Here is a 13,193-nt window from a genome sequence, read left to right as displayed (position 1 = left end):
CTTCATTCCACGAACATAGAGCATATGCATGCAAATCTTCTTCCTCTTTTGGGTTAAAGATGCTTTTGAGGGTCAAATTCAAGCTGTGTGCCACACGGGGAGTAAAAAAAAATGTAAGAATACTTACTCTTCAAACTCAATATTGTACTTTTACAAACTGGAGCATTGTCTTTAGTGATTTGCATTACTTTCTGATCACCCACTTCTTTTATTACTTCTATAAATAACCCCTTTAAATAACATTTTTATATTGCCCAAATGCATCAACTGCTTTCAAGAATATTGGGTCACTAAGTGAAGAAACAATGAAATTAGTTAGTGAATGCCTTTGAATATTCGTTCATTCATCAGAAACAATGAAAACTTCATTTTGTTTTCATGATTTTTTTTTTAATTTCTAACAATCTCTTAACATTTTCCCTCTCTTTTGCAAGAGTTGTCATTCGTAGTCTTTTTGGGCTTGAAGGTACATAACCACTCAAGTTACAATTTGCCAGTGAAGTAATTAAACCCTTCCTATAAGGATTTTTAACTGCCTTAAATAGACGTGAATTAAAATAAAAATACCTCACTTTTTTATCCATCTCCTTCCTTCTATATATATTGAATGATGCTTGTATCGTCTCTCTTCCTCTACCTCTTACATCTACCTTTTTTTTTAGCATCTTTTTTGTAATAATCAAAAAAAAAATTATGTTTGGATCCGGGCCGGATCCGGACCCGGATCCGACCCGGGTAAACAAGTCGGCTGCGTGCTTTTAAAAGCACGCAGCGACGAAGGGGGGGAGGTTCTGGAAACCTCCTTCCCCCTCTCGTCTCTCGGTCTCTCTCGTCTCCTTCCTCTGCGTTGCCGACCCGCCGCCACCTGCGACCTCCCTCCGACGTCGACGATGCCGCCGCCGGCGACCACCAGGTACGCACCTCCCCCTCTTTCGTTCGCCACTCTCTCTCTCCTCTCTACCTGTCCCGTCTCTATGCTCCCTCTGTCACGGCAGGGGAGGGGCCGAGCCCCTCCTCCCTGCCTCCTATTACGGCAGAGGAGGGGCTCGCCCCCTCCTCTCTGTTCCTTTTGATCGGCAGGGAGGGGCTGAGCCCCCTCCTTGCCCTTTTGATCGGTAGAGGAGGGGCTCACCCCCTCCTCTCTGTCCCTTTTGATCGGCAGGGAGGGGCTGAGCCCCCTCCTTGCCCTTTTGATCGGCAGGGGAGGGGCCAAGCCCCCTCTCTGCCCTTTTAATCGGTAGGGGAGGGGCCGAGCCCCCTCCCTGCCCTTTTGATCGGCAGGGGAGGGGCCGAGCCCCCTCCCTGCTTCGTGTTACTTTAGGGGAGGGGCTGAGCCCCCTCCCTGCTCTTTGTGTTTACAGGGGAGGGGGTCGAGCCCCTCCTCCCTGTGTCTCCTTTGGACAGCAAGGGAGGGTCGACCCCTCCCTGCTCCCTTTGACAGCAGGGGAGGGTCGAACCCTCCCTGCTTCCTCTTTTGGTCAGGGGAGGGGTCAATCCCCCTCCCTGTGCCCTCGTCGTTCAGGGGAGGGGTCGAGCCCCCTCCCTGTGCCTTTTCTCTCTTTAGGCAGGGGCATCACCCCTGCCTCTGTTGTTCTTCGGCAGGCAGGGGCAAGGCCCCCTGCCTCCCTCTTTGTATGTCGTCTGGCAGGTGCGAAGCCCCCTGCCTCCCCTTCGTTGCTGACAGGCAGGGGCTCTGCCCTTGCCTCTCTTCTACTTTGTCAGGCAGGGGCGCAACCCTGTTTGCCCTCGCTTTATGAGGGTAGGGGTGCAACCCCCTGCCTCCTCGGAGTCCGCCGACAGCAAGTCAGCAGGGGCTCGCGGCCCCTGCTTCTGCTTCTTGCGCTTATAGCAGGTGCGCACGATGCCCCTGCCTCTGTTTCCCTTACGTCAGGGCGGCGATAGTGCCTCTGACTTTCTATTTTGGTATTAGCTTGCTAAGATCGTTACTTTTGCAGCTCATACGACGGATCCCGCTCGCGCTCTGCGATCCGAGCCCCCAATCGCATACATCCGCAGACGACAGCAAGCTTGCAATTCTCAAAGGTAGGGGAAGATTGCACAGAAGACTTGGACAATTGAATTGAGTTCAATTAACTAAAAAGGGCAATTAAATAAATATATATACATATATATATCATATATATTTATACGAGTACACATTTAACTCAAGGACGCAGTTTCGCGATCCTTGTCCTTTACTTTGCCGTTGTGCATCGCGCACAGGTTTTGTGTTGCACTCTTGTTTACAGTTCCTTTACTTTGCCGTTGCGCATCGTGCAAAGGTTCTGCGTTGCACTCCTGCTTATAGTCTTTACTTGTCGTCGCGAGTTGTGCGAGGGTTTGCGTTGCACTTCTGCTTACTGCCTTTACTTTGTCGTTGCGCCTAGGCTCTTGCTTTTGCATATGTGTTGGTATTGCCTTGCTTTTGCAGATGACGTGCAGGTTCGTGCTCTTTGCGTATGCCTTAAAGGCATCCTCGTGGAGGATGCAAGAGACATCTATCACTCACTCTTGCGACAAGAGTTCAGTTGGGAGCTGGCGATACATCCTCGTCTAAGGACAGGGGTACCTCGCAAGGATCCTGGCTCTTCGTGCGTGCAGTACTGCAGAGTCGACTTGAGGTTTCAGGGAGCTGCGCAAAAGCATCAAAGACTGCTCCAAATCGAAGCATTTGGAAGGATGTGACTGGCTGGTTCTGCTTGCCTTTTTGGCATATCTTGGGTGATCCTTAATTGGAGGTTCAAGCGAACTTCTTAGCGGGTGTTCTGTTGAGAGACCCGTATCCCGTCTATCGAGGCCGATATCGAGTCATGTGAAGCATGTAGATACCCCGATAGCAGATGTGATTCGAGATAATCACATGCATCATGTTGGCACAAGGTACTGCTGTTTCAAAAGATAGAGTAAAGTTGATAAACTTTACATCTTTGTGAAACACTCCTGTTGAGGCTTCTATTGAGGAGCTATACCCCCTTCATCCTAGAGTACTTGTAGTCGTGCACGACACGTCTTGTACTGCGATGATCGGATGAGACGGTCGTGCGACCTCGAACAACGCTAAATGCAAAATGCTGTAATCACATAAATGGCCTCACATTCGCCTTCACAGGCAAGATGCTCGAGTGGTTTAAAGACCACAGCATAGAATGGGTCGTTAGTTAAGCAACCCCTAACGCACCTGTTCGCTTCTGGTTGTCTGTCAAGGGAGAGGACAGATCGGTACAAAAACTCCAATGGACAGGTTGTTAACAACCACCCCACGGGCAAAGATCCGGCCTCCTCAGTCATTGGAGTTAGGGGATAGGGGCTACACAAGTTAGCTCAACACTTCTGCAGAAGTTGGATGCATCCGTGGCACTGCTTTTCAGCCTCTGGGCAATCCTCTCTCGGCTAATGCCGTCCCCTTTGGCGCGGACTCAACTAGCTATTCGGGTTATCAAAAATACATAGAATAACAGACGCCCGAACTAGTCTCATTTGTTTCTATGTTTTGCCTGCGCGTACCCGCGGGCCAGTAATTATCAAAACATAAGGTCTGTTCACACTGGTCACGGGTCGTGAGTTTCACTTGCACTACTGATTCGCTTGCACTACTGATTCACTTGTACTACTGCTTCGCTTGCACTACTGCTTTGCTTGCACTACTGCTTCGCCTGCACTACTAATTTGTTTGCTTGCTCGATAGTTCAGTTTGCTACTCGTTGAACTGTGCACGCCTGTCAAGGCGTTACTCTAGTTGGTTAAACTGCTTACGCAGTTCTTTGCGGAGTAATAAGGAGTTTCTCATACTAGTTAAATGCTTATAATAGTAGCATTATGCCAGTTGCTACATATTAGTATGTGACTTGCTTTATCCTTTGGTCGAACTGTTTGGTGCTTATTGTAGCGTAGCACTTGTTGGCTTGCATCTCTTATGATTGATGTGATTGCATACAGCTCGTAATCTACGAACTGGTGGCAACTAGGATTGATGTGGCCGCTTGTCTTATAAGTTGCTTACATATTGTGATATAAATGTTGCCGTATGATTGCTTATGAATGGTTTGTGATGTAATGGTTTATGCCTTACGATTAATTTAATTACTTGTTGATGGACTGAGCCATTCTATGGTAATTATATGTTTTACGAGCATTGTCATGAGTGCTTGTCTTATTCAGTTGTTTTGTTTGGCTGACGGGTAGAGTTAGTTACCCTTCGCCCATAGAATCAACTGAATTGCCATATCTGCGCGTTCTCATGTGTCGTTTACACATGCTTTGAGGGCCTATTTGAGGATTGTAATATTCCTCGTGGCAATCATACGATGCGTAGGATTATATGCTTCTGCGCGGAGTGATACAATGCATATTGCTTATATGCATGCTTGTGCCCATATTATGGCTACTGACCTCGAGAGCAGTCAACTGTTCGGAGCAGTCGATTGTATAGATGCGTGTATCACCGAGTAGGGTGTATGACTAGCACCTGATCTCCAAAGGATTATCTGCGAGGGCGTGTATGATCAAGACCAGGTACCCGGCTAGAGTGGTTGATTCTCTGTGAGGATGTACACTGTCCACGAATGGGTAGCCGCAAGGACGGTGAACTCCTGTGAGGAAGTGTATGGTCCAAGATCAGGTATACCATCTAGAGCAGAATTCCTTGTGAGGTTATACATTTCCCAGACCAGGTGATCCGGCGTTGATCTTGTTGTTGGTATTAGTAGCTATCGACTCCAAGAGCGGTCTTTTGTGTTGATGCGTGTATCGCAATGATTTTCATTGGATATGGCATATGTTGGGGATCGGTTTCCCAAAGGTTTCGCTGTGAGGTTATACATTTCCCAGATCAGGTGACCTGGCTAGAGTGGGAGATCTCTGTGAGAATGTACACTGTCCACGAATGGGTAGCTGCAAAGACGGTGAACTCCTGTGAGGAAGTGTAGGGTCCAAGATCAGGTGTACCCTCTAGGGCGGTAATTTCTTGTCCAGTCGTATAACTCCCGGACCGAACGATCCGACGTGGATCTTGTGTTTTCGCTTACCATAAAAAGTTATGGTGAGCTGTGACGATCTTTTGAGATTGTTTGTGATAGCCAACTATGAATTCATAGTTTCGGCTTTCTGTTTTATCATGATTACATGCGTGACTCAGATGTGATAATCAGATCGTTAGTGATTTGAGTTAGTGATCATGTTTTGGACCTTCTACGGAAGGGTGAGCTTCTCTGAGAAGGTATGACGCCTTAATGCGTCATAACCGGTGACAGTTAGCCGCGTAAGACTTTGAGAGATGAGAATAGATTAAGGTTGTTCAGGACAAAGCGTTTGTTAGAAGTAGTGAGCGACAAACGATGTCCTGATGGTGATTAGATGCAGAGACCTCGTTCTAGGAACGAGGACAAGCTTGTTGCGTAGTAGTTCACAGCTTACGATCAAATTGATCGTATGCTGCGTTGGTCAGTTGCACTGCTTACTTGCTTTGAACTGCTTACTTGCGTTGAACTGCTTACTGTTTGCACTACTTATGCATTTGCACTGCTTACTCGCGTGCACTACTTACTCGTTCGCACGCCTTATTCGCTTGTACTGCTTACGTGTTTGCACTATTCACCTGCTTGCATTGCTTACCTGTTTAACTGCATATCTGCTTTAAACTGCGTAGCCTACTGAATTAAATGTACTTAATTCAGTTCCTTGTAGTCTTTCTTGTGCACCTACTAGTTTTTCGCGAAACTAACCCATTCTATGGGTACAGGTGATGATTAGGTACACTACGGGCGATGGCGCGATTGCAAGATGGCTTCAAGACTTCTTCTTCCTGCTCTTAGCTCGCGTCCTGGACGCTTGGGTTTGTATCGGATTTCCCTTAGGATATCCGAATCTTGTGAGTTTTGGTTCTTTTAGCTAACGTGCCCAAAGTTGTCAGCTTGCCTTATGATTTACCAAAGAAAAATCTTTCGCTGATTACATAAACAAACTCTGAAGGAAAGAGATATTTCTAGTCTCTTGCCTGTTTTTCTGAAAAGGGTTCGCAAGTTTGAAATTTGGGGCGTTACATTTTTGGTGGCTTGAAAATGATACATTGATTGCACAAAAATCACTCATTGTCTTCCTCTTCTCATATTCATTTTGTATTTTTTTGTATTGTCTCTTATTTAATCTTGAAAAGGGTACATTGATTGCTTCAGGTTCGGATGTGGATCTTAATCGAGTCTTCTTATTCATCGCCATACCCGGATGCTATAGAGTTTGGTCCGAGTAAATCCGACCCGTTGACACCCCTAATATAAGAAGCCAAATTTGACTTAGTGATTCTAAAGAGTGGCTTTCGCTTATCCATTAGAAAGTAGCTAAGGAGATTGTATCCCCCTGCTGCCATACTTGCCTCTCCCAATGTTGGATATAAGAAGGGTTAGTTGAAGATGGAGAAAGAGTATCTTTCTTGCCTTGGGTTAGAACTTTTATTCACATTTCTTCAAAAAACTACCACATCGAAGCTTCATGGAAGATGCCCTCACTCAATGCTTTAACTAGGATCAAGTAGCAGGGATTTCCATATCCACAAGGGAAAAATCACATTTTAAAGAAAGTCTAATGGCAATGCTTAGAACAACTTTTTAGTTGATTGTGACGATAATTAACCACAGACAGTGTTTGAGGGTCGAGGGACTTCCCTTCCTTGATAGAAGCCGGAATTGGTTTGCCCGAAAGAACCAATGAATATGTTTCAGAATCCCCACCTATGCATAGTGGATGAAATGTGGGTGGCGAGGGGATAAATCGATTCACAGCCTTGTCACTCATTAGTTGGATGATATGTTGGTTTGTGCATAATCTTTTAGAGGTACATATTTTTTGGTGGTGGCGGGAAATTCATTGGTGTTGAATCCAGTGTTGTGAGAGGCGTACGCCTCAGAGGCGAAGCGCAGGCTCAACGCCTCGCTTTGCCTCATCGCATTTACAACCTTGCTTGAGAGTCTCACGTTGTGAGAGGGGCTCAGAGGCGAAGCGCAGGCTCAACGCCTCGCTTCGCCTCATCACATTTAACAACCTTGGTTGAATCGGTGTCAAAGGTAATAAGTTGGCTCGATACAGTTAAGAATGATTGACTATTACGTGTGATGCCTTGAAAATTCCCACATTCGTGTGTTGCTCATACTATATAGGGTTGTCCGGCTCATTCATGAATTTCTCGTCTAGTTCATCTAGTTCTATATTAAGTTGAGGGATATTCGTCCAGCATGTAGTTCAAGTGTTTGATACATTGCTTGTTTTAAATAATGCAAATTTGGTGGAATAATTTTAGTTGTGGGTTGTTATATTTCATAATTTTCTAGAGGACTTTCAGTCAATTCAAATTAAATATTCTTTTTGTTCCTTCTTACTGATCATCAGTTTGGACAACAACGTTGATCACTGCATGTATTTAGTATGGGTGCTCTAGATTTTATGTATGTACTGGACATGGTAATGTCTTAATCATGATGATGTGTCATGGGGCTACTTTTTGTTCATTGGGCTCCTTTGTTAATTTTACAGGGCATTTATATGTGAAAGGTTTTTCTTGCTTTTTCTTTGACAACCATCCATTTTGCCTGCAAGATATCTTCCCCTTGTAAATGCTAGTATGCTTCTATGAAACCTTAAGTTTGAATATTGATATGGCATTCATCTGATGTTATGCTAGCAATATAAGCTTTGAACTGTTGTTGTTCTTTGTTTTTACTTAGTCACTGTTGTGACCTACTAATGCGTTCCCATTTTATATGCAGATACTAAGCACTGAATCTGGACATGTGGCTGTTGCAAGTGGTGTTATTGTTGACATCGACAACTATCATGTTTCAGTAGGAGCCTTTTTCTTTTTACATTAAATTTTTTTTCTTCTAAAAATGTGAATTAAATGCTTGGGCTCGAAAAATCACAACGTAACGGTATATATCTCATGTGATGTAACCAAAAAACAAAACCTGTTGTTGAAGATGTTCTGCAAATTGTTATATGTTTATACTTCTTCATTCAACTTATCACACCTAAATGTAACATCCACCCTCACATATTTTTCTCTAAATATTATAGGTTTCTTTATCTCGGCGGCTTAGGATTCCTGGAAGCTGTTTCCCTGCCGAGGTTAATGAATTCAAGCAGGAAGTCTGGCGGATAGACAAGAATGAATCTTCATCATCATATGCTATTATGAGGTTTCAACCATTATCCGGCCTTGTCTGTGATTTATTGGTTGATAATTTGTATCTTCCTTGTGGCATGAATCTTTTACGTGTTACCTGTGCTTGTTTGTAGGTCGAACCTAATGCAACTGTTTGGTCCAAGCAATGAAAGTACTCGGCTTAGGAAGATAATTGTTGACCTTGAGGTGAATATACTTGCTTAGGCCCAATCTTGTCATCCTAGCCATGTTTGCCTGGTACTGTTGATACTATTCATTGGACCTGGTATGCAGGTTCCCAGGTTTGAAAGTGGAGTCATACTTAGTCAAGATCCAGCAATATCTTATATCAAATCAGAAAAGAGTCTAAATGATGATCAACGAAGAGCAATACTGAAGGTATTCCCTGCACTAAGTGCATTTTCTTCTCAAATGTGATATCTTTCTGATGGTCTGGATGCATTTCTGATATGCAGTGAGTAGATATCATTATCCCACAGTAACTTGATGGATGCTTTTAAATTTCTGAAGCATGTTGAACTTTTTTATGCTTCCAGATACTTACAGCAAGAGACTACACCCTTATTTTAGGAATGCCTGGAACGGGCAAGACATCAACTCTCGTGCATGCAGTGAAAGCATTGCTGATGCGAGGTGCTTCCATTTTACTTACATCATATACAAACTCAGCCGTTGATAATTTGCTCATCAAATTGAAATATCAGGTTATTTCATTTTATACTCTGCTATAACTCATGTTTCTACTGGCCAAACATGTACATCCTTTGGCCAACACTTTTTGTATTTACTTTTCCTTTGTGCTGCTGATCAAGGTTTCTTTTTTAATTTTGTCACCTAGATGTTAAGAAATAAATTTTACATGACTCAGCTGGGTCATCATTGACTTGTGAGTCGGCCTTACCAAATCGAGTCTTTAATAAACTCAAATGAATTTGGTATAAACCAAGTCACATGTGACTGTTGACTCTAGGTCCTGATTTGGGATGACTTGGCTGAGTCATGGGTTGACTTGCTAGGTTGTCAACCATGTAAATAGTGCCCTTATCACTCAGTCAGTTGAATTTCCTTGTATCCGTAACAAATGTTGCTTTTGTCAGACCACTGACGTCTGTCCCTATGTTTCTCCAAGACCAGCAGCACTTGTCTTGGAACATTCAGTTTGTTCCATGTTCAGCAATCATGTTAATCCTACTTGCTTGTTTTTGGATTTTTCTGCTTTCACAAGTGATTTTCTGATGTTGCAGGGCATACATTTTGTGAGAATTGGGAGAGATGAAGCTATACATGATGAAATTCGAGATTATTGTTTATCAGGTTGGATCAGTTCAGTTTTCATATTTATTCTATTCTCTAACAAGATTTTTCTTTGCTCTATCTGATCTTGTTCATTCTTCAGCAGCCAATGTTAAAAGTGTGAAAGAACTTAAACTAAAGATGGATGACGCTCATGTGGTGGGGGTCACATGTTTGGGAATAACACACCCATTACTTACAAACAAAAAGTTTGATATTTGCATTATGGATGAAGCTGGACAAATCACTCTGCCTGTATGTGCTTCTTCTTGTTGACATAAGATATCGTGATATTGTGTTGTTTTGGATATCCTTTTATTTTACTGTTGCCTAGAATGCATATTTTGACCTCCAATGCTAGTACCCAATAGTGCAGTGAGATTAAATACCCTGTCTGATAACCAATAAAGGAATAATAGTTAAAGTGCATATTTTTCAGCTTTCATGGGCAAAATCTTGCTACATCCTCACACTTATAATTACTAGTAGTTGTTTTTTCTTTTTCGCTTTTTTACCTAGTTTAGGTAGCTTTGCATGACTCATAAACATGTTCACTAAAGATATTCTTTCATTGATTTCTTTCCCACATGCAGGTCTCTTTGGGTCCTTTGATGTTTGCATCAACATTTGTTCTTGTTGGAGATCATTACCAGCTTCCTCCACTTGTTCAAGTATGAATGGCACTTTCTTTTTAAATGAATAGAGATCAAATGCTAGCCCTTCTGATTTACATGACTATTATTGTACCTGTATTCATTTAGAGCACAGAGGCTCGGGAGAACGGAATGGAGGTCAGTTTGTTTTGTAGGCTTTCTGAAGCACATCCCCAAGCTATTTCAGCTTTGCAATGCCAGGTCTTAATTGTTATTTATTTTGATTTGAAGGCTGTTAGTTCTCTCAGAAGGTTTTAGATTTACGTTGTGAGACTTAATTTGGGTGGAATGTGTTATTGACAGTACCGTATGTGTGCTGGAATTATGGCGCTGTCAAACACTCTGATATATGGGAATAGACTTAGATGTGGATCTGATGAAGTAGCCATTGCTACGCTAAATATTTCTAATGCAAAATCATTTTCATCATGGGTAAATGAGGTAATCACTTCATCTGGCATACTGTTCATGATGAGTTTCTCTTTGTGCCATGTGGCTGAACATGTTGTAGGTATTGGTTATCTTGCATGCCGGTTAGCTTTTCTTGCAATAAATGTTGTTTGTCTGCTTATTAATGTGCATTCATATGCATAAATCATGCTTATTTATCTTTTGCTGAATTCTGTAGGCTTTGGATCCAAACAGGCCAGTAATATTTATCAATACAGGTTAATGCTTTTTATTTTTACATATTTTTTCCTTTTTATCCTTTGTATGATTATATATGCCATCCTTGAATGGTTTCACCTGACAAATTATATCCATCTTTGTTTCTTACTAGTCGTTTGCTTTCTAGATTTCTTACCTGCTCTGGAAGTGAAAAAGCATACAACTATAAAAAATCCTGTGGAAGCTAATATTTTATCAGAGGTATTCTGTCAAATCATGATAAAATTTCCTTTTCTCCTTTATTTATGGCAAACTTTGGGATGTTCAGTACTCATGGCTCTGTCACAGAAATGTGTTGTATAGGGATTGAGGACTCAAGCCAGTCATTTATGGCTCAGAAAGCTGACCAGGGCAACCTTTGATTCATGGCCACAAATATCAGATGTTTTTATTACATTTTCAAGGATAGAAACCTTCAAAATATTTCTGTAAATTAAAAAAACTGCAAAATAAATTTTCTTTGATTTTTCATTAAAAATATATTTCTTATGTTTTCTATTTTTCAAAATGTTGCATGTTTTTTTCACAGAAAACCCATTTGTTTGAAGTATCCCAAGAAAAACTTTTGCTGATGCTATCATGAGACAGATATTTGTGACTGTGGTCCAGGTCAAGTCCGATCAAACATGTGAACCGACTAGGTTCCAGTTGAAGGTCATGGTGATTCCCGACTTCCTCTGATAGTGTTTTTCTGCCCAGAACTGGGTTGCAGATTGTCCATTGATGATTGTATTTGGAGACTTATGCATATATCTTATATGTGGATAGATCACCGGGAGGTTGCTTGAAGGAGGAATACTGGCGAATGAGATTGGGATCATTACCCCTTACAATGCGCAGGTGGATCTCATTCAACACGTCTTGTGTGCAAGTTCAGTGGAGATACATACCATTGACAAATATCAGGTCACGTGATTATTAAAACAGGACAAGGATAATTCTTCTTGTGATGCTTTTAGGATAGGGTTCCAAATATGTAGCATCTCATTTTAATGTGGTTTGAGCAGGGAAGAGATAAAGATTGCATCATGGTATCCTTTGTAAGATCAAGCGAAAATCCTCGGGCATGTGCATCTTCCCTCATTGGGGACTGGCATAGGATCAATGTTGCTATAACACGGGCCAAGGTATGAAACCTGATCTCTCGCCCTAGTCTTTCACCTGTTTGGTGCTTGCTGGTGCATGGCATGTTTGTTTCTTGCTTGATTTTTTTTTTCCGTTTTGATGGGATTTGATGCCTCTTTGGTGTCTTCAAGCTCTGTTTGTACATTTGTGAGTTTATTCTTTGAACTTTGAACACGTTTGCTGATGCCATTCACTGGTGGTTTAGTTTATTTCCCTTTTAAATTATGTCGTTGAAACTAATGCCAAAGGTTCGTCTCCTTGTTCGTAATATTACATTCTCAATGCATGTAATTAGGCACAAAACTAACTGGAGGTAAATGTTAGACGTATGTGGTAAGCTCTGTGACATTAGGTCATGGGTTGTGGATCTCATCCAAAAGTAGAGAATCTGGTAAATGGGTTTAGCCCATCTTGATCACTTTCAGTCTGAGACTAAGTTGGATGCTCCACTTTTAAGGCTCAACTAGGCTTTAGATCTTTCCTTTGTGTCATCTCATTTATCATTTGATAGTATCTCTGCAGATGAAAATGAGGTCAGCCATTCAACCAAATTACCTTGCTACTATATTAGTCTGTTGAATTATGATAACCAGGAATGTGATGGTTGTGTTGCAGAAAAAGTTTATCATGGTCGGGTCGAGCAAAACCCTTTCAAAAGTTCCATTGTTGAAGCTTCTGATAGAAAAAGTGGATGAATTGGGTGGAACCATAAATATGAGCAAGAATGATCTCCTGCAATTGAGAGATCTCAAAAGATTTGCTCGAGTGAGTGTACAGTAAAGTGTCTTTCATTTCCCATTTGTTGTAGTCATTCTTTTTGCTGTTGTCAGTAAATTCATCTGTCGGCTTAATATTAAGTCTTATCTTGCTAGTAACCAAGGGGGGAATGAAGTATTGCCCCTCTGGTTGTTATACATGTATAGCTAGATGATTAATTAGGCTTCCTTGTTGCCAAAGGAAGCAAAACAAGCCACCCTTTCTGAAGCTGGCTTGGGTGCAGTGTACATCCTCCTTCCCTGTTCTGTCTTCCTCTTGGTGTAAGAGCTCTACTTTTTTTGTTAGTCAAAACTGGCACTTTAAATGATTTCGTCTTTCCCTTTTTCATTTTTTTTTGGTTGGAAGTCCCATCATACGACATTCCTATCTGGTGTAACCACAAATGGAGAGGATGCTTCAGCATCAACATCTTGGCGAGCCTACTCTCCCTCTCTCAAGTGCGTTTGTAACATTATTAATTTGAGCACAAGTTTATAGTCTTTATACAATTTGTTAATACTATTACA

General features: G+C 42.0%; 1 protein-coding gene across 1 annotated transcript in view; it reads left to right on the top strand.

The window, feature by feature from the left end:
* The window catches only part of EMB2411 (DNA replication helicase), a 95,843-nt gene extending 82,892 nt beyond the window's left edge, over positions 1-12,951 (top strand). Inside the window, exons 21-36 of the mRNA XM_089987796.1 lie at positions 7,755-7,829; positions 8,062-8,183; positions 8,284-8,356; positions 8,444-8,548; positions 8,707-8,874; positions 9,415-9,484; positions 9,567-9,718; positions 10,057-10,134; positions 10,225-10,317; positions 10,420-10,557; positions 10,745-10,784; positions 10,913-10,986; positions 11,554-11,691; positions 11,793-11,912; positions 12,526-12,675; positions 12,868-12,951. Of these exons, the coding sequence (XP_089843922.1) occupies positions 7,755-7,829; positions 8,062-8,183; positions 8,284-8,356; positions 8,444-8,548; positions 8,707-8,874; positions 9,415-9,484; positions 9,567-9,718; positions 10,057-10,134; positions 10,225-10,317; positions 10,420-10,557; positions 10,745-10,784; positions 10,913-10,986; positions 11,554-11,691; positions 11,793-11,912; positions 12,526-12,675; positions 12,868-12,951 (1,680 nt within the window). The remainder of the gene's footprint in view (positions 1-7,754; positions 7,830-8,061; positions 8,184-8,283; positions 8,357-8,443; positions 8,549-8,706; positions 8,875-9,414; positions 9,485-9,566; positions 9,719-10,056; positions 10,135-10,224; positions 10,318-10,419; positions 10,558-10,744; positions 10,785-10,912; positions 10,987-11,553; positions 11,692-11,792; positions 11,913-12,525; positions 12,676-12,867) is intronic.
* Positions 12,952-13,193: the final 242 nt, after the last annotated feature.

The sequence above is a fragment of the Nuphar pumila genome, chromosome 2 (assembly GCF_984573655.1).
Source record: "Nuphar pumila chromosome 2, dmNupPumi1.hap1.1, whole genome shotgun sequence".
In the NCBI taxonomy this organism is placed as follows: domain Eukaryota; kingdom Viridiplantae; phylum Streptophyta; class Magnoliopsida; order Nymphaeales; family Nymphaeaceae; genus Nuphar; species Nuphar pumila.
Note: the sequence above shows the minus strand (reverse complement) of the source record. Positions and strands in the feature narration are given on the sequence as shown.